Source organism: Pelobates fuscus, chromosome 2 (assembly GCF_036172605.1).
Source record: "Pelobates fuscus isolate aPelFus1 chromosome 2, aPelFus1.pri, whole genome shotgun sequence".
Lineage (NCBI taxonomy): Eukaryota > Metazoa > Chordata > Amphibia > Anura > Pelobatidae > Pelobates > Pelobates fuscus.
In genome coordinates, this window is record NC_086318.1 from 344,698,915 (window position 1) to 344,717,162 (window position 18,248).

General features: G+C 40.3%; 1 protein-coding gene across 1 annotated transcript in view; it reads left to right on the plus strand.

Annotated features, from left to right (window-relative positions):
* ESR1 (estrogen receptor 1) overlaps positions 1–18,248 on the plus strand; it is a 228,250-nt gene that overhangs the window by 195,420 nt on the left and 14,582 nt on the right. The window contains exon 7 of the mRNA XM_063443604.1: positions 5,000–5,183. Within this exon, the coding sequence (XP_063299674.1) occupies positions 5,000–5,183 (184 nt within the window). The remainder of the gene's footprint in view (positions 1–4,999; positions 5,184–18,248) is intronic.

Consider the following 18,248-nt stretch of genomic DNA (forward strand, 5'->3'; position numbering starts at 1 on the left):
TCTCACTTTAGTGAATATCCAGGTAAAGTCTACTATTTTCGTAAATTGTTTATGTTTAATGTTTGTTTTCATTTCATAATTCCACATTTAACAGTCAGTTATAAATATGAAATGTTATCAGCATATGAAAACATGTATTCTATGCATAGTATTTTTTAAAAAAGCAAGTTGTTCCCTTTTTAGTTTTCCTTTGAACTCCCACTTCAGGTGAATGATCTAAGCACCCTTGATTGACCAACGACAATGGCTGTTTAAATTTAACGAGAGCTGGGGTATTGCAGATTTTTGCATTAATTTGGTTCAAACATACACCACATCTAAGGAATTAATTCTAAATTATGTAAAAGTACAAGTCACTAAAAGCAGGCAAATTAATTATTTAATAGAAAATATTATCTTAACATTTTATTTCAGATAATGAATTTAAGTTTTAATCGAAAATAAAATTGAAAAATGCATCTTTATTGCTTTTTTATTTTTTATATTTTAGTCAATTTGATTGAAATATATGTTGTACAATCTGACCTTTTGATGGTTCTTTGTTACCCTGGCAACAGTAATCACCAAAAGGATTCAGTAAAAGAATATAAGACAATACATTTTACTTTAATGGTGCCCATTTTTTCCAAAGCTCTACATAAGGGCACACTATCAATTGAGAAATTAATTTATTTTAAGAAAATATATTCTAATGGTAAACAGCAAGATCACAGAGTAAGTAATACATTGCAGTGCAATAAATGGACATAATAGTGTGCAAAGGAATTGGATATCATTACATGATTTTCTTACCAATCATTTATCATTTATCATTTATCATTTATCAGCACTACTGAACCGAAAAGTATTTTAGGCCTGGTATACTATACTACAACAAAAGTCAACTTAATACCTCTGGAAAATCCATTAAATAAATATTATTCACTGGCTAACAGAACAAGGCTGGCTGACTTTATTTAATGTCAAAATGTATCATATAGCTAGAATATTATAGTAGTGCCAAGTATTTAACTGTACAAAAGATGCTTTAGATTTTCAGAAATAGCATTTAATAATTTGCTTACTAATTTTCCACTATTTGGACGCAGTTCAACATTCTGATCATTCTTGCGTGCATGTATATTTAAAGACACACACACAGACAAAACTGTATGATTAAAAGTAGTAACTTTATTAACTCTGTACAAATAGCAGTGGGTTATATGACAGTAGTAAAATACATGAAAAATGCAGACAAGGGCATGAAGTTTTTTTCTTATCTAACCAAATATTTAAATTGACAGATGCCGTAATGGGTGCCATCTTTCCAAACAATCTTGAACACACTCATGTGTGTTTAACTTTGCTTATGGTTTACTTGCTGTCTGGTTGTGCATTTCAATCTATACCTGATCTTGATGAAGACTTCATATTCACCAATTATCATCAATCAGCTCCCACCAATGTCTAAAATTAAACATGCACAAAGTGGTGGCTATAACTCTTTGTTCTCCAGTGCACTGTGCATGTAACTTTTGTACAAGAGATGTTGTGATAGGTTGCTAATATCCCTCCCTTGCTTTCTTCTACTATGGTGTTATCCCTAGTAAGCTGCGACTTGAAAGGTCTCGACTCTGGACAACTCTACACTGCTGTCTACTTTCACCCATGTATCCCCATTGAATTGTTGCACATGCCATTTTTGTCACCTGTGAAGAAGCACACAATTGCATTCATCATGACCTTTTTGGGAGTGGTGCTTTATGTACATTTAGCCCTGTCTTGTTACCATTTGTAAATAACAAAAAGCAAAGTCCAGAGGCCAGCAGTTATACCCAAAATACACAAAAGAAATGGATGGTCTGTTACTGCTACAAGACTTCAGTCAGATGGGGTTTCAACCCACTACACAGATGGTAAAATCAGTGGTAGGACAGATTATCCAAACTCAATCATCTTTTCTTATTTTCATCCAAGTACTACATCAAAATAAAGATAAATATATCTACAAACATTGAGCAGGGCCACATACAGGAGAGATGCTAACGTGTCGATAAGGCACTTTTCAGTCACTTGACCTAATCTTGTGTTAATATACCTGTGTCCTGTTTCCTGCCTTAATTTATGTTCCAATGTTTTGTTTTGTTTGTTTGTTTGCTCTTAATTTCATTCAATGGCCACAACCTATTCAGTAGCTAAAATTAATAGTTCTTGTTCCTATTGTGAGTGCCAACCTTAGGGCTTCTTGGCCCTATTGTAGTTAGTGTAGTTCACCATTTATTTACTCTGAGTATTACAGTACTATGGTTTGATAAATACCTTTGCAGAGGTTTCAAGGATGTAGGACTATTGGTTTACCATATTCCATTGGTTCTTGTGTATGTCAATGGTCACTGACTGAGATTGGCCACTACTTATATTCTGTCTCAGGCCTTTTGCTCCACTTAGCATTTAGTTCAGCTAAGGTTGAAGATAGTTATTATGAGCTCAGTCCACCTTTAGTCATATTTTGTGCATTGGGCTCCCATTCTAGATTATGACAGTTACTTCATCTTATATGTGCAAACAGATGTTCCTGTGATAATACAGTCTCTAACATTCACAGAGATGGACAGAAATGCTTCAATTACTAAACGTTTTATGGGCAATAGCAACTTCTTATTAAGAGTGGTGATTGGAAAAGTCCAAACTTGTGGAAGTGCACAGAAAGGCCTCAGCTACTCAAATAAACACAGACGTGTGTAGAAGTGAATTTCTGAAGATATACACAGGAAACAGTAAAGGAATGCTCTAATGCCAGGAATTACTCCAAGCATGATGACCACTTCAGTGATTTGGAGCCTGTGTGTGTTTCACTATGAAATGCTGCACATAAAGTGCTTACCCTCTCTGCTCGATCAGAGTCATTGGGATGTCATTAAGCAGCCTGGAACACAAGTTCAATGGTTGCTAATGTTAATTCTGTGCAAATTGAGTTTCTAATGTCTGTACGCATAACATGTTACTGACAGGCATCCAGTTGTGTCACTGGCAACCCCTCCATGCTAGACATGTCCTCCCATCGGCCTGCCTCCTGGACATCCATTTCAGTGAGGGAAATGATATCAGCAGAGGAGGATCAGGCTGTAAGGAGAACTTCATCTGTGCTGGAATGGATGTAAATTTTAGCTTTTTAGTTTTTCAAGTTGGGGCAGGGGACCAGCACTGCAAGGATTACACTATCAAAACACTGTTTGATATGTCAGTATCTAGTTTCAGGTTCATCATCACCTGAAAAAAATGTACTTCTATGGACAACAGTGATCGGAAGTTCAGCAACTTGATCCTACATAGAATATCTGCCTTCCTTTATCAGTGCTGGCTGTAGAAATATATTGAGTAATGTAAATTAAATTGAAAGGAACTTTATTTATTACATTGCCTTTGGAACATACCAAGAGGCAAGAATATAAAGTGATTACATTAATCTGCCTTAGCTTAGATAACCACGTAACAGTGATTCATTTTCATTAAACCGTCAGTCTATTTGCAGGTATATCCTTAAATATTGGCCTCTTACTGGACTAGGAGAACAGGAACATTGTATTTTATTATGGGCATGTAAACCTCAATAAAGAATTTTATTTTACCTTTTTATATCACTGTTGCCAGATCCTCATATATTGGATCATTTTTAGGTGTATCAGTCCATCACTTCTGGTACTTTATGAGTCTATGGACATCAATTGTTTAAACATCCTCTCTGTAAAGTACTAAACACAAATATGCTGCTACATTCAGTATTCTTTCACTGTCACAAGGTCACAACAGCACCGATGGCAGTGGCGGAACTACCACAGTCACAGAGGTCAAAGTCGCAGGCGCCCATCACTCCAGGGGGCCCGGCCACCCTGCTGATCCCTGCAACCATGGGCCGCCTAAAGAAACACTGTCCCAAGGGGCCCACTTAGGGTACCCCCGAATCGCCGCTTGTACAGTGAGGCAGAGTAGGCACTTGCTTACCTGGATGTCAGCTGTCTTCTCTGTCATTATATATTGGAGCGGAGTGTGTCTGTCTGTCAGTGTGTGTGTGTGTCAGCCAGTTTGTGTGTGTGTGTGTCTGTGTGTGTTTCTGTCAGTGTGTGTTTGTCTGTCAGTTTGTGCGTGTGTCTGTCAGTGTATATGTGTCTGTTAGTGTGTGTGTATGTGTCTGTCAGTGTGTCTGTCTGTCAGTTTGTCTGTGTGTGTGTCTGTCAGCGTATGTGTGTCTGTTAGTGTGTGTGTGTGTCTGTCTGTTAGTGTGTGTCTGGCTGTCAGATTGTTTGTGTGTCTGTCAGTTTGTGTGTATGTGTGTGTGTGTCTGTCAGTGTCTGTGTGTCTGTCACACATGTGGGTGGGAGAGACACATGGAGGGGCTTGGAGAGACACATGTAGGAGCTGGGAGGAATGAGACACGTGGAGGGGCTAGGGGGAAAATGAGATATGAGGAGGGACTGGTGGGAGAAATGAGTGAATGAGACAGTGGAGGTGCAGGTGGGGGGATGAGACATGTGGAATGGCTGGGGGGGGCTGAGACACATGGGCAAGTTTTTCCAGGGCAAGTTTTGCACCAGGGCCTGGTGGTTTCTAGTTATGCCTCTGACCGATGGTATTTCTAATACCTCTAAAAATCCAAATTAACCCCATAGGAGCAGGAGCAGATATTTTAAATTTCCATACTGTCAATTCATAATTTTTTTTTATATTAAACAGCTTTCAGTTGGAGTTTATGAGTGTGTTTTAACTGCTACATGCATGCTGTATCAAATTTAACAATGATCTTATTTCTATAAACACAAAATAAATCTTTTTGTCCTTATTTATATAACTGAAATGGTTCTCCAACAATTGTTGCATTGATTTAGCAAAATATTCCCCAAAGCAGTTCTTAGAGAACATACTAAATCTGACAGTTGTGAATTATTACTAATTACTAATATGTATGTATTATGGATAACAAGAATTATGTAAAAGAATTGTTCTCTTTTTTTTTTTCTTTTAGGTGTTTATACTTTCCTGTCTAGTACTTTAGAATCTCTAGAAGACACAGACCAAATACACATTATTTTGGACAAAATAATAGATACCTTGGTCCATTTTATGGCCAAAACAGGACTGTCACTTCAGCAACAGCAAAGACGATTGGCTCAGCTGCTTCTCATCCTTTCGCATATACGGCATATGAGGTAATAAAACACATAATACACTACAACTTAGGATAAGAATATAGTATATATATATGGTATAAATATGGGATAATTCCTGTATTAATGCTACTAATTGAATGCCAGTAGTTTAACAATTCCAACATTCTCAGAGACATATTTAATAAGTAACTAGAGGTACCATGAACTTTTTCGTTTCCTGCACAAATATATAAATCTTTGGATGAGATAAAATGGTCCAAGTTGAAACACTGTGGCTCAAAGATTGTTCCAAAATACAAAAGATGCTATATTTGATAAAGTGATAATATTTATTATATGTAAAACACAGGCATTAGGGACAGTGTGTTTTTGTTTCTTCTAACATAATGAATGTTGAGTCAGACAAAAACGAGTAAAAGCTTGCAAGGATCAGTAGTCAAAATAAATATTTAAAAAGCAGTGAAGTGTTGATAGTCAGCCCTCATGTTAAAGAATGTTGTAATATAGAATATGCTCACACACCTTCATCCACATCAAGTGTGACTACACATGCCCAATTGTCCAGAGGTTATGATGCATGGCAAGAGTTTGGCCTGCCAACTATTAGTCAAAGGCAGCTAATTATTCATCACAAGAATCACAACTAGTACACAGTGCTACTACACTTCAGATATTATTATACAGATATAAAACATATCCAGTAAGATTGTATTAAGAGATAACTCAGATTAATAGACAGATCAGTGTTTACTGCTGCTTGAGATCCTGGCACAAATAACTCACTTCAGCCTTTTGAGATCAATAAAACGACCACTATTATGTGAGTATAAAGAATTTCAATACCACAAAATGTACTAAACCTCCATGAATCGCAATACTTCAATTGCTGGCCCTTTAGCTGCAATAGGTATGTATCCGGAATGTCAGATAAAATAATAATAATAAAATCCATAGCAACTTATAGAACCAATGGATGTAAGCCATGGTACATTACTGGCTGCTGCAAAAGCCATTAGTACTATACAATTAAATTGGGGTATAATAAATAAATGCATTTTACCATATTGCTGTACCATTTGCTCTTGCACAGAACAATTACTAAAAAAATATATATACTAGGTTAATGATACTTATTTTATTACAAAGGATACAGTGGGTAGTCACAGCAGGCAAATTTCATGTGAAACATATCTCCTGTGTCTTAATGATTATAGCCCTCTCCTTGCCTATATATATATATATATATATATATATATATATATATATATATATATATATATATATATATATATATATATATATATATATATATATATATGTATATATATATATATGAAAAAGCAATATTTGGTATATGTCACTGTGATCTTGATAAAGACCCAGCAGGGTCGAAACGTTGATTTTTTTTGCTGAAACCACAGCTATGTATTCATTGGGAATGCAGTAAATATTTTTGCACTACAATCAAGACCTAGTGTGCTCCCTTTATTGCTTTTTCATATATATAACGCGGGATTGCACCTAGGCTTATTTATATCTGAGAGTTTTTCCTATAAGGAGGAGTGCCTGACTTAGGATTTTGTTTCTATATATATATATATAGTTAATACAATATTAAACAAAAATATGCACACCAGTCAATCCATAAGACTTGCTTTTCCCACAGAAATCACAAATTTGCAGTGATGTTCCTACCACAAAGGATTTTGGGTGGGTATTTGCAAATTAGTTTAACAAAGAATCACATTTTTTTCACATTCCATTTTAAACCTGGGTTTCTTTGAGTCTGTGTTTGCTGTATACAACAGCATTGAAACACAACTCAGGAAGAGGAACAAAGCCAGTGAACCACTCATGGACAGCTGTTTCATTGTTAATGCAAATCATCAGCATAAGGTTGGTTACTGTTTTGCTATTGAGGCTTGTTAGTGCTTGGGAAGCAAAAAACAAAAAGGTTATGGTGGGGACATTTTTTTGATTAAAAACCCATTCCACCTGAAGTCTGTGGATAGTTAATACAATGTTAAACTATAATCAATCAAGTCACCAGTCAAGCCATAAGACCCACAGAAATCACAAATTTGCAGTAATGTTACTACCGCAAAGGTAGAAACATCACTGTTCCTAAGTTGTGTTTCAAAGTGTTGTATGCAACAAACACAGACTCAAATGAATCCATGTTTAAAATGGAATGAGGTAAAAATGTGATTCTTTGTTAAACTAATTTGCATATGACCATCCAGAATCCTTTGCAGGATAATATCAAAATACACGTACAATGATATTGATTAAATGTATATATAATTTTCATTATATATATTAAAAAATAAATAAATATGTAAATACGTAAAAAAAATAAAAAAAAAATAAAAAATATATATACATGTGTAATTTCGTTCTAACTGTATTTTAAAATTAATATATATATATTGATATCAAAATACATGTAGAACGAAATAATATATATATCTATATACATAAGTATATACATATATATTACTATATGTATACCTATATATAAATAAAAATCATTGAAAAAAATTATATACGGAGGGCGTGATGACGTGACGTGATGCACGTACGTACGCACGCGCCCTCGTGGATACGGGGTACGAATGGGGGAGGTGAGCGAGGTGAGCGTGATCCGAGACGCGAGGTCTGATACATGGTGGAGAAGTTTTTTCGGACGCTAGTATCACATCATGAAACCTGCTATTCTGCTGTCTCGTTTCCTTTTGGTGGATTATTGAAGCACTGAAACAGATATAAGCGGGTATAAGTAGAACAAACAGCAGTCCTGAAGTTGCTGACTTAAGCCTGCCGAAAGTTATACCACTTCCGTCTAAGAAGACTACCATGTTTGGGAGAAACTGACTGCAGGCATTGTAAAGAAAAACCTATCTCCTGGTTTGGCAAGTAGTAAATGACAATTATGTCAATCATAGGTTGCCTGATTTAGTATATTGATTATTTGTCTGATTACTATCTACAGAATCTCTATTTAAATTAGAGAAGCAAGTTTAAAGCAGATATATGAAGCAAATATATGAACTGAATCTGAATCTGCTGATTTAATCTTGCTAAAAAAACTGAACTTATGTTATTAAGGCTACCGCTAAAATATTGCCCAATCATCAATTGTAAAGAAAATTTGGCCTGAGACCATGCCATATCTAAATGGTTAATTGAACAAATCTTAAACTGGATAGAAGAAAAAGGAGAGAAAAACCATCCAGATTGAAAGGGGAAAGAAAAGTAAAAGAGAAAAGACAATCAACTGCAATATCTGAATCATTTGTCTGTTTTTGTCGGATAAAAGCCGCTTTAAACCTTTTTTTTTTCTTTTTTTTTTATCTATAGCTAGAGGTGGTAGAAAGATACATCATTATAAATTAATTCCCGTTTGTGGTAAAAGAGAGTGAAGAAAGCGAAGAAGGAAACGAAAAAGGGAATAATAAAATAAAACATGCCTCCAAAGAAGGAAAAAGACAAACCGACCTCAAGCAGTGTAAACAATACAGACAGACCTAGAAATGTCAATATTTTTTGTTCGCCCAAAACTCAAGACAATTCTGCTACTAATAGACTATCACAGGGAAGCAGAAGAGACTCTACCACCTCTATTCATGAACATTCACAAATGGTTTCTCATCACGTGACGCAACAGACACTTAATGAAGCATTGGAGACTTTATATCTCAGAATAAAACAAGATTCTGATGAAAACTCAAGATTATTAAGATCAGAAATCATGGAACTATCTAACACTATACAAGATCAAGTATCTATTACTCAGACATTACAAAAGAATCTTGAAGACACAAATTTAAAATATAAACAACTGGAAGGGAAACTGCAATCTCTAGAAATAAAAGTTGGTCATTTGGAGGATAGATCTAGGAGTAATAATCTTAAAATATGTGGTATTTCAGAAAACATTAAATTTGAACAATTAGATCAATTCCTTAAATCTTTTTTTCAGAAAATTATCCCGGAAACTCCATTAGGAGATTTCCCATTTCAAAGGTTTCATAGATTAAACAGACCGAAGAATCTTCCATCTACTATACCTAGAGATATTATTGTTTGTCTCTCTATTAATATTATTAAAAATCAGTTCATGCGGACTGTACAGAAAAATGGGATTACTGATCCTGACTTCAAAGACACTAAAATATTTGCAGATTTATCTTTATTTACTCGACAGAACAGGAAAAAATTTACTAACCAGACTGTAATACTGAGACAGAAAGGAATCAAATATAAATGGAATTCTCCAACGACTTTATTAGTATTTTTTCAAGATCAAAGATTTCTCTTCAAAGACGCTACGGAAGCACAAGAAACTATCGACTCCTGGAATTTAAAATTAACCTAAACCTAATATTGATAACTACCAATGTTAAATACTCCTGATTGATTCTATAATAGCTAAAACAATAGAGGTTGGAAGGGGAAACCTTTTTTTTTTTTGTTCCTCTTAGAATTAGAGGGTTATTTTGATATTTATGTCTAGGTTGAGGATGGTGATCACAATGTTATATTTTATTTTATCTTTAGTATGAGTTAAATTCTATGTATGATATATAATGAAATGATGGATATCTATATCTAATTGTAATAAGTTACACATATATTTATATATATTATTCACTTCCAATTGAAATTAATAGTTAATTGAGAGTTATTGAATAACCCACATTGGAGTAGCCTTAATTATGGGGATTTATATTAACCCTTATATGGTTGTATTGTAGGGGGAACTGATATATTAATTGTAAGGGTAATTGTAATTAATATTTCACTTAGCTTAGTTTATATTTAATAGTACATTTAATTAATGTTATATTAGAACCAACTGGAGTTAACCCCTAATTAGGGGCTAGGTTAAATAATAAAATAAACTTGCCGTAACAGCGAGATCAGGAACATATAAAGAAGACACTGTTAAGATTGTTATGATTAATGGTTGCGGACAGTTAGATAATCCTCTTTTCTTCCTTCCAGAGTTGGAGGGATATATGATACCTATGTGTAGATTTGGTGGTGGTGACAATAATGTTATATTCCTTTTCCTTTCTTAAAAAAAAGAGGGAAAGAAAAGGGGAAGGGGAAGGGAAAAGGAAAAGAAAGAAAAAAAAGAAAAGGGAAATATTTTTTTTTTATTTGATATATTTACTATATGGTATATATTGAAATTTTTGATATTACCCACATTTAATTATAATGAGATTTATATAATTCACATAATCTACTTCTAACTGAATTAGACACGAATTACTGGTTAATACATATTGTATAAGTTCTAGTTTTGGGGAAAGGTTTTTAACCCTTACGTAATTATATTGCAAGAATTACTCTAAAAATTGTCACAAGGGGAATTTGTATTTTAATCAGTGTGGTTTATACTTGTTTTTTTCTGTAGTTTGTTTGATATTAGATATGACTGGAATTAACTTCTACCATGGGAAGTGGGATAAATAAAAATGTTTCAGTAATAATAAGAAGAGAGGATTATATATGAGATATATGGTGTTAATGGTAGGATATGAATATTGGTTGGAGACAACAGTAATATGTTCTTTACCTTACCTCATTTTATATTAATTCTAATGAAACTGCATGATATAGGGAGACCTGATACTCTTTATGTACCTCCTTTATAATTATGGATGCTGTTTAGATAGGATCACCTGTATTTTAAAATGGGGTGTGCTTACTTAATGCATACTCTATTGGAATTATTAGAGGTTACTGGATATTACACATTTGAAATATTGAAATAACTATACTATAGTATTAATATGTTTAATATAGCTAATTGGGTGTGATCTGTTCTCAATGTTTATATCTGAATTTTCTTTCTTTTGACTTAATCTAAAATAATACCTGGTACTGTTATATATATCCTAGACTGATCCATAGTACCAATTGGAATATATATTACTAATTCAGTTTAAAACTAGGATAGATTTATTTAACATATTGTCACCTCTTCACCCCCCTAGAGACTCCAATCCTGCAAATATAGGCAGGCTTATCCAAAGGGTTTCTATTATGTCACTCTATTGGATCACCAACGGGGAAAATGATTCCCTATTGGTATTGAATGTATTTTCTTTTTTTTTTTCTTTTTTTTTTATCTTATCTGGCCGATGGAGAGGAGAGCAGAGAACAATATAGATTGTCTGGAATTATAACGGCACTTAATGTTGTTTCATGGAATGTTCAGGGTTTGAACTCACCTCAAAAGAGAGGGGCTGTATACAAATGTTTAAATGAGAATCAAATAGATATTGCATTTATTCAGGAGACTCATTGGATCAATCCTTCAGATAGGTTATTGGATCAATCCTTCAGATAGGTTATGTAAATTTAAGAAATATCCTTGGATATTTGCCTCAAATTTAGAGGGGAAAAAAAAAGAGGTACGGTTATTATTTTTTCTAATAGACATGTGGTTGAAACTATACACTTTCTTCCTGATCCAAAGGGTAGATACGTCCTCCTAGTGGTTAAAATAGACGGTATAATTTTTACCTTGGTAAATATTTACACCCCAAATCGCAATCCAGAAATATTACGTGATCAAATTATGGAAACATTAGATGATACAGCTAGTGGTAATATATTAATAGGAGGTGATTTCAATAGTGTTATAGGTCCAAGAAAAGATAGAAGCTGTAGCGGAGGGCAGGTATTAAAGACCACAATCTCCGCTGGTTCCACGAGTACATCCACAGTCAGCGCTGAAGGGTAAGACAAATCCCCAAATCCTCCCAATAACCGGACGAAACACAGTCTGGGAGTCAACTAACTCGTTTTATTCACAGCTGGCATATTTATACAGTTCCCCATGCAAGGGGTTTCCAGACAGTAAATCCAGGGGATTTCTCCCATCATACATTGTAACTTTCCCAACAGGCTGTGCTGCACGAGAAGGATACACCCACTAAAATGGACGATTAAGTGGATTATCCCCTCGTGCAGCAGAACTGACAATCTATATTAAAATACGGTTTTCACATTTTATTCGGTAGATTTAAATGACCGAACGTTCGGCAGGTAGCTGGGGTCTGAGCGCACCTTTCGTGAGAATACCGCTCAGATCCCGGCGGAATTGACCGAACGCCGCACAAATATAACTTTACATAGAAGTTCCCCTCAATCTGTCGAACATATCCAGGGGAACGATTCTACCGAAAAACCGGGCTCCCGAATGGCTTGGAAGTGCAGCGGTGCTCGCATCATCGAGTAGCCGTTTTTGGTTCCAGGCACTCGACGACCAAGCACCGCTGCCAAATAGACGAATCCAAGATGGCCGACCGCCGCATGGTCGGTAGTCGAACGACGGCCACCCAGAATAGTCTATAATTACCGATTGCAACATTGTTGCAATCGGTTAACAATTGCCACACGACCCTAAGTGTGTGGTCTATCAGGGGAGCCCTTATTCGTTCGGCGAACGGCTTAAGTCACCGCTGTTCGTCGAACGAAGTCTTTGTATGCTGGTAGCTTACGGCTGCCAGCATGCGAATCGCCCTAACATAACACATACACAGCAAATATACATGGCACATAATACAGCCTCCAGACAACCTTCCCAGATTATAGTTCCACAGTGGCTAGGTTTGCCACAATGCTCCCCCAAAATCAAGCCGGCATACACAGTCTGATCCCAACGGATCGGCTTGGGGAGGTCCGGGAAAATACTCACAGATCACTTTTCAAGTTCAGTTTGTCTAGATAACCCGTCGGCGTTACCGTTTTGCTTCCCTGGGCGATAGTGTATCGTAAAGTCAAAGGGCTGCAGCGCCAAACTCCAGCGCAGCAGCCGGCCGTTGTCTCCTGCTACACGGTTAAGCCACACCAACGGGTTGTGATCTGTGAGTAGGGAGAAAGGTTGTCCGTACAAATAGGGCTGTAATTTCTTAAGGGCCCACACCACGGCCAGGCACTCCTTCTCAATGGCGGCGTAGCTTACTTCGCGTGGTAATAGCTTTCGGCTCAAGTATGCTACGGGGTGTTCTCCGCCATCAGGTCCAACTTGGCTCAGCACTGCCCCCAATCCAAACATTGAAGCGTCTGTGTGGACAAGAAATCGTTTAGTTGGATCAGGAGCATTCAGTACTGGAGCATTGATTAGTGCCGTTTTTAGTTGTTGGAAGGCCTGGTCACACTCTGGGGCCCAGATAACCTGTCGAGGAAGATTTTTACGGGTCAAGTCAGTCAGGGGTTTGGCCAGGGCGCTATAATTGGGTACAAACTTCCTATAGTACCCGGCGGTACCTAGAAATGCTAACACCTGGGTTTTCGTTCTAGGGGTTGGCCATTTAGCTACCGCTTCTACTTTAGCAGGTTCGGGTTTCTGTCGCCCGCTTCCCACCCTGTGGCCCAAGTACTGCACCTCTGCCATCCCTATATGGCATTTACTGGGTTTCAGCGTCAATCCTGCCTCTCCAATGCGATCGAGTATGGCCCCTATGTGTTGTAGATGTTCGGCCCAGGTCTGACTGAATATAGCTATATCGTCTAAATAGGCACAGGCGTATTCCTGGAATCCATCCAGTAGCCGATCTACCATCCGCTGGAAGGTTGCCGGAGCGTTTTTCATCCCGAATGGCATGACCCTAAATTGATACAAGCCAAACGGGGTGACAAACGCCGACTTAGGGATGGCATCCTCGGCTAGTGGAATCTGCCAGTATCCTTTGCATAGATCTATGGTAGTGAGATACTGACCCCGTGCCATCTTATCCAGCAGCTCGTCTATCCGGGGCATCGGGTAGGCATCAGACACCGTTTTGTCATTTAGCCTCCGGTAGTCGACACAGAAACGTGTCGTGCCGTCCTTTTTGGGTACCAACACTACCGGCGATGCCCAGGGGCTATCTGAATGCTCGATCACCCCTAGCTGTAACATTTCCGCTATTTCCTTTTCCATGTGAGCCCTGACGGCTTCAGGAACGCGGTACGGAGTCTGCCGCATGGGTAGCTGTCCTGGGGTTTCAACTCGGTGGGTGGCCAGCTGAGTGTACCCTGGTAAATTGGAGAAGGTAGCTCCTTTCGCTACGATCAACTCTTGTACCTGGGCACGCTCCTGTGGGCTTAGCCGCTCCCCCAGCTGAACCCCCTTGGAGGGCTCGGTCTGCTCCTCCGGTTCCAATAGGTCGGGTAGGGGTAAATTCTCCTGATCCTCCGAGGCTGAGGCGCATATCGCCGCCACGTCCTCTATCCTCTCATGGTAGGGTTTGAGCATGTTCACATGGAGCATGCGTCTCTTCCCTACCCCTGAGCAGGGGCCAATCACGTAGGTGGTGTCACACTTCTGTTCCACCACCTGGTATGGGCCTTGCCAGATGGCCTGCAGCTTGTCTGTGCGGACAGGTTTTAAAATCAAAACCTTCTGTCCCACCTGAAAGCTGCGGTCCCTGGCTCCCTTATCGTACCAACGGCGCTGGCGTTGCTGGGCCGCCTGAAGGTTGGTGCGCACCTCCTGAGTCAGCGCCTCCAGACGGTCCCTGAACTCCAGCACGTAGGATACGATAGGGGTTCCATCTGGGCTACTCTCTCCCTCCCAATGCTCTCTAATGAGATCTAATGGTCCCCGCACCCTCCTCCCGAATAACAATTCAAACGGGGAAAATCCGGTGGACTCTTGGGGTACCTCTCTATAGGCGAAAAGTAAATGGGGTAGAAAACGTTCCCAGTCTCGGTGTGCCTCCCCAAACGTACGGAGCATTTGCTTTAACGTACCATTAAATCTTTCGCATAAACCATTGGACTGGGGATGGTATGCGGAATTTATTATGGGCTTAATGCCACATATTTTCCATAGTTGCTGAGTGACCTCGGCGGTGAATTGGGTGCCCCTATCAGATATTATTTCTTGGGGAAACCCTACCCGGGAGAATATTTTCATCAATGCCTCGGCTACTGTCTCGGCATGGATATTTGAGATAGCTACGGCCTCGGGGTATCGGGTGGCATAGTCCACTACCGTCAAGATATACTTTTTACCGGAGGGACTGGGTTTGGATAGTGGCCCCACTATGTCTACGGCCACTCTACTGAACGGTTCGGAAATGATCGGGAGGGGACATAATTTCGCTTTGTGGCGGTCACCTCTTTTGCCTACTCGCTGACATATATCACAGGACGTGCAGTAGTGTCTCACATCTTTAGAAATCCCTGGCCAGAAAAATGCATGTGTCAATCTATATCGGGTGCGAGTCACCCCTAGATGTCCGGATAAGGGTATATCGTGCGCAATCTTAAGTAGCTCGGGCCGGTACTTTTGGGGAACCACTAACTGTTTGGTAGACACTGTGGCGGACCCCCCCACTCCTCGTTCTGCAATGCGATATAGTAGCCCTTTTTCCCACGTATACCGCTCCCCCTCTGTCCCCGCTTGGTCATTGCGTACCCTGTCCCTATACACCTGTAATGTGGGATCTGCTTTTACCTCGGCTTCAAACTTAGCTGGGGTATCCCAGGACATACGTATCGGGTGAGGGTCTTGGTCTCTTACCTGAGCCTCAGAGTGTGTAGGTGGAGCCGTGGTGCGGGCTTGTTGCCGGGTGGTGACTGGTTGTGCCTCTTGGTAGGGAGCTTGGGGAACAAAAGCAGAGGTCATCTGTCCTAGGTCATTCCCCAGTACCACATCCGCAGGTAGGTTTTGCATGAGACCTACTTCTACAACTCCCTCCCCCACACCCCAATTCAAATGTACTTTAGCAGTGGGCAAACGGTACACTGCTCCCCCTGCTACCCTCACGGCCACTGATCCCCCAGTGTGAGCGGTCCCGGAAACTAGGTGGGGTGCAATCAAAGTGAGGGTGGCTCCGGAATCGCGAAGCCCCTGTAACTCTTTCCCCTCCAGCGTTACCAGCTGCCGATGATGTTGTCTGTTGTCAGTAGCTCTGACCGACATCACCTCATGTAATACTCCTAGTGGTTCCTCCGGTTGTACACTCCACAGTTCTTGGGCCGCTGGTTCCCGCTGATAATAGTGGGCTGCAGCCCTTGGGGCTGGGTTTGGTCGGGCTTGGTTCCAGGTGGGTCTGCCCCGGTTTTGGGTGCATTCCCGGGCTATATGCCCCCACTGTTTGCAAGAGTGGCACTGGATATTGGCACGGCCGTTGTACCGGGAAGCCGGTGGTACATTCCCTGGGGCCGTGCGAAAAGGGGTTGTAGTGGGACTTGGGGTAATGGGAGTGCTGGGTGACCCCGTGGGTCGTGGGTAGCCCTTGGAGAGGGTTACCTGATGTCTCCTTGCGTCAAAATGCTGGTCGGCCAATTGTGCCGCCTCGGTTAGGGTGAGAGGTTTCCTGTCTCTTACCCATTCTTGGGTCATTGGAGCTAGTCCATCAAAAAATTGCTCCAGCAGTAGTAACTGCCGCAATCCTTCCATGGTCGTGGCTTGGCTCGCTTGTATCCACCCTTTGGATGCTTGGTCTAACTTGTGTGCCCACTCGGCATGTGAGTCTTTCTCTGGTTTCTTTAGGTCTCTAAATTTTCGCCGGTAGGCTTCTGGGGTGATGGCGTACCGGTCTAGTATCGCTCGTTTTACTTTCTCATAGTCCTTGCTGTCCTCGCTGGGTACAGCGCGGTATGCATCGGCTGCCCGCCCTGCTAGTCTGCTTGCCAGCAGGGGGACCCATGTGGGTCGTGCCAAGTCATGTAAATCACACAGCCTCTCAAAATCTTGTAAAAACCCATCGATTTCCTCCTTCTCCTCGCAAAATACTTTAAATGCTTGATAAGGAACTTTGGGTGGTACCTGGCTGTGTGATGACTCGGTCGTGGTCCCGGTCCGAGGGGTTGCATACTGTGGGCTGTGTGCCATCACGTACTCCTGCACATTCGCCATTACTAGGTTCATCATGTCCGCTGATATAGGCTGTGGTAAAAATGCCAGCCTGGTCCTCATTTCTCTCTCATAGAGCGTTTCTTCCATGACTACTGGGGGTGTAGCGCTGCGGGCTTGGTCTCCCTCCATTAGCTCGGCAATTAGTACAGCCTTAGGTTTGCTGCTGGCTACTTTACCCCTGGCTTCCAGTAGATCTTTTAGTGTCTGTTTCTTTAATTTAGAATAATCCGTCTCCATTCACTTCGGTAGTCGGTTCTTTCGTTGGGTTCTGCTTGCCATTCCCTTTTCCTCCTTCAGCAGTTACGATTTGCACGAATTGCGCTCTTTCGGCTGTAAGGTCGGATCCCGTCGCTTGCCACCAATTGTAGCGGAGGGCAGGTATTAAAGACCACAATCTCCGCTGGTTCCACGAGTACATCCACAGTCAGCGCTGAAGGGTAAGACAAATCCCCAAATCCTCCCAATAACCGGACGAAACACAGTCTGGGAGTCAACTAACTCGTTTTATTCACAGCTGGCATATTTATACAGTTCCCCATGCAAGGGGTTTCCAGACAGTAAATCCAGGGGATTTCTCCCATCATACATTGTAACTTTCCCAACAGGCTGTGCTGCACGAGAAGGATACACCCACTAAAATGGACGATTAAGTGGATTATCCCCTCGTGCAGCAGAACTGACAATCTATATTAAAATACGGTTTTCACATTTTATTCGGTAGATTTAAATGACCGAACGTTCGGCAGGTAGCTGGGGTCTGAGCGCACCTTTCGTGAGAATACCGCTCAGATCCCGGCGGAATTGACCGAACGCCGCACAAATATAACTTTACATAGAAGTTCCCCTCAATCTGTCGAACATATCCAGGGGAACGATTCTACCGAAAAACCGGGCTCCCGAATGGCTTGGAAGTGCAGCGGTGCTCGCATCATCGAGTAGCCGTTTTTGGTTCCAGGCACTCGACGACCAAGCACCGCTGCCAAATAGACGAATCCAAGATGGCCGACCGCCGCATGGTCGGTAGTCGAACGACGGCCACCCAGAATAGTCTATAATTACCGATTGCAACATTGTTGCAATCGGTTAACAATTGCCACACGACCCTAAGTGTGTGGTCTATCAGGGGAGCCCTTATTCGTTCGGCGAACGGCTTAAGTCACCGCTGTTCGTCGAACGAAGTCTTTGTATGCTGGTAGCTTACGGCTGCCAGCATGCGAATCGCCCTAACATAA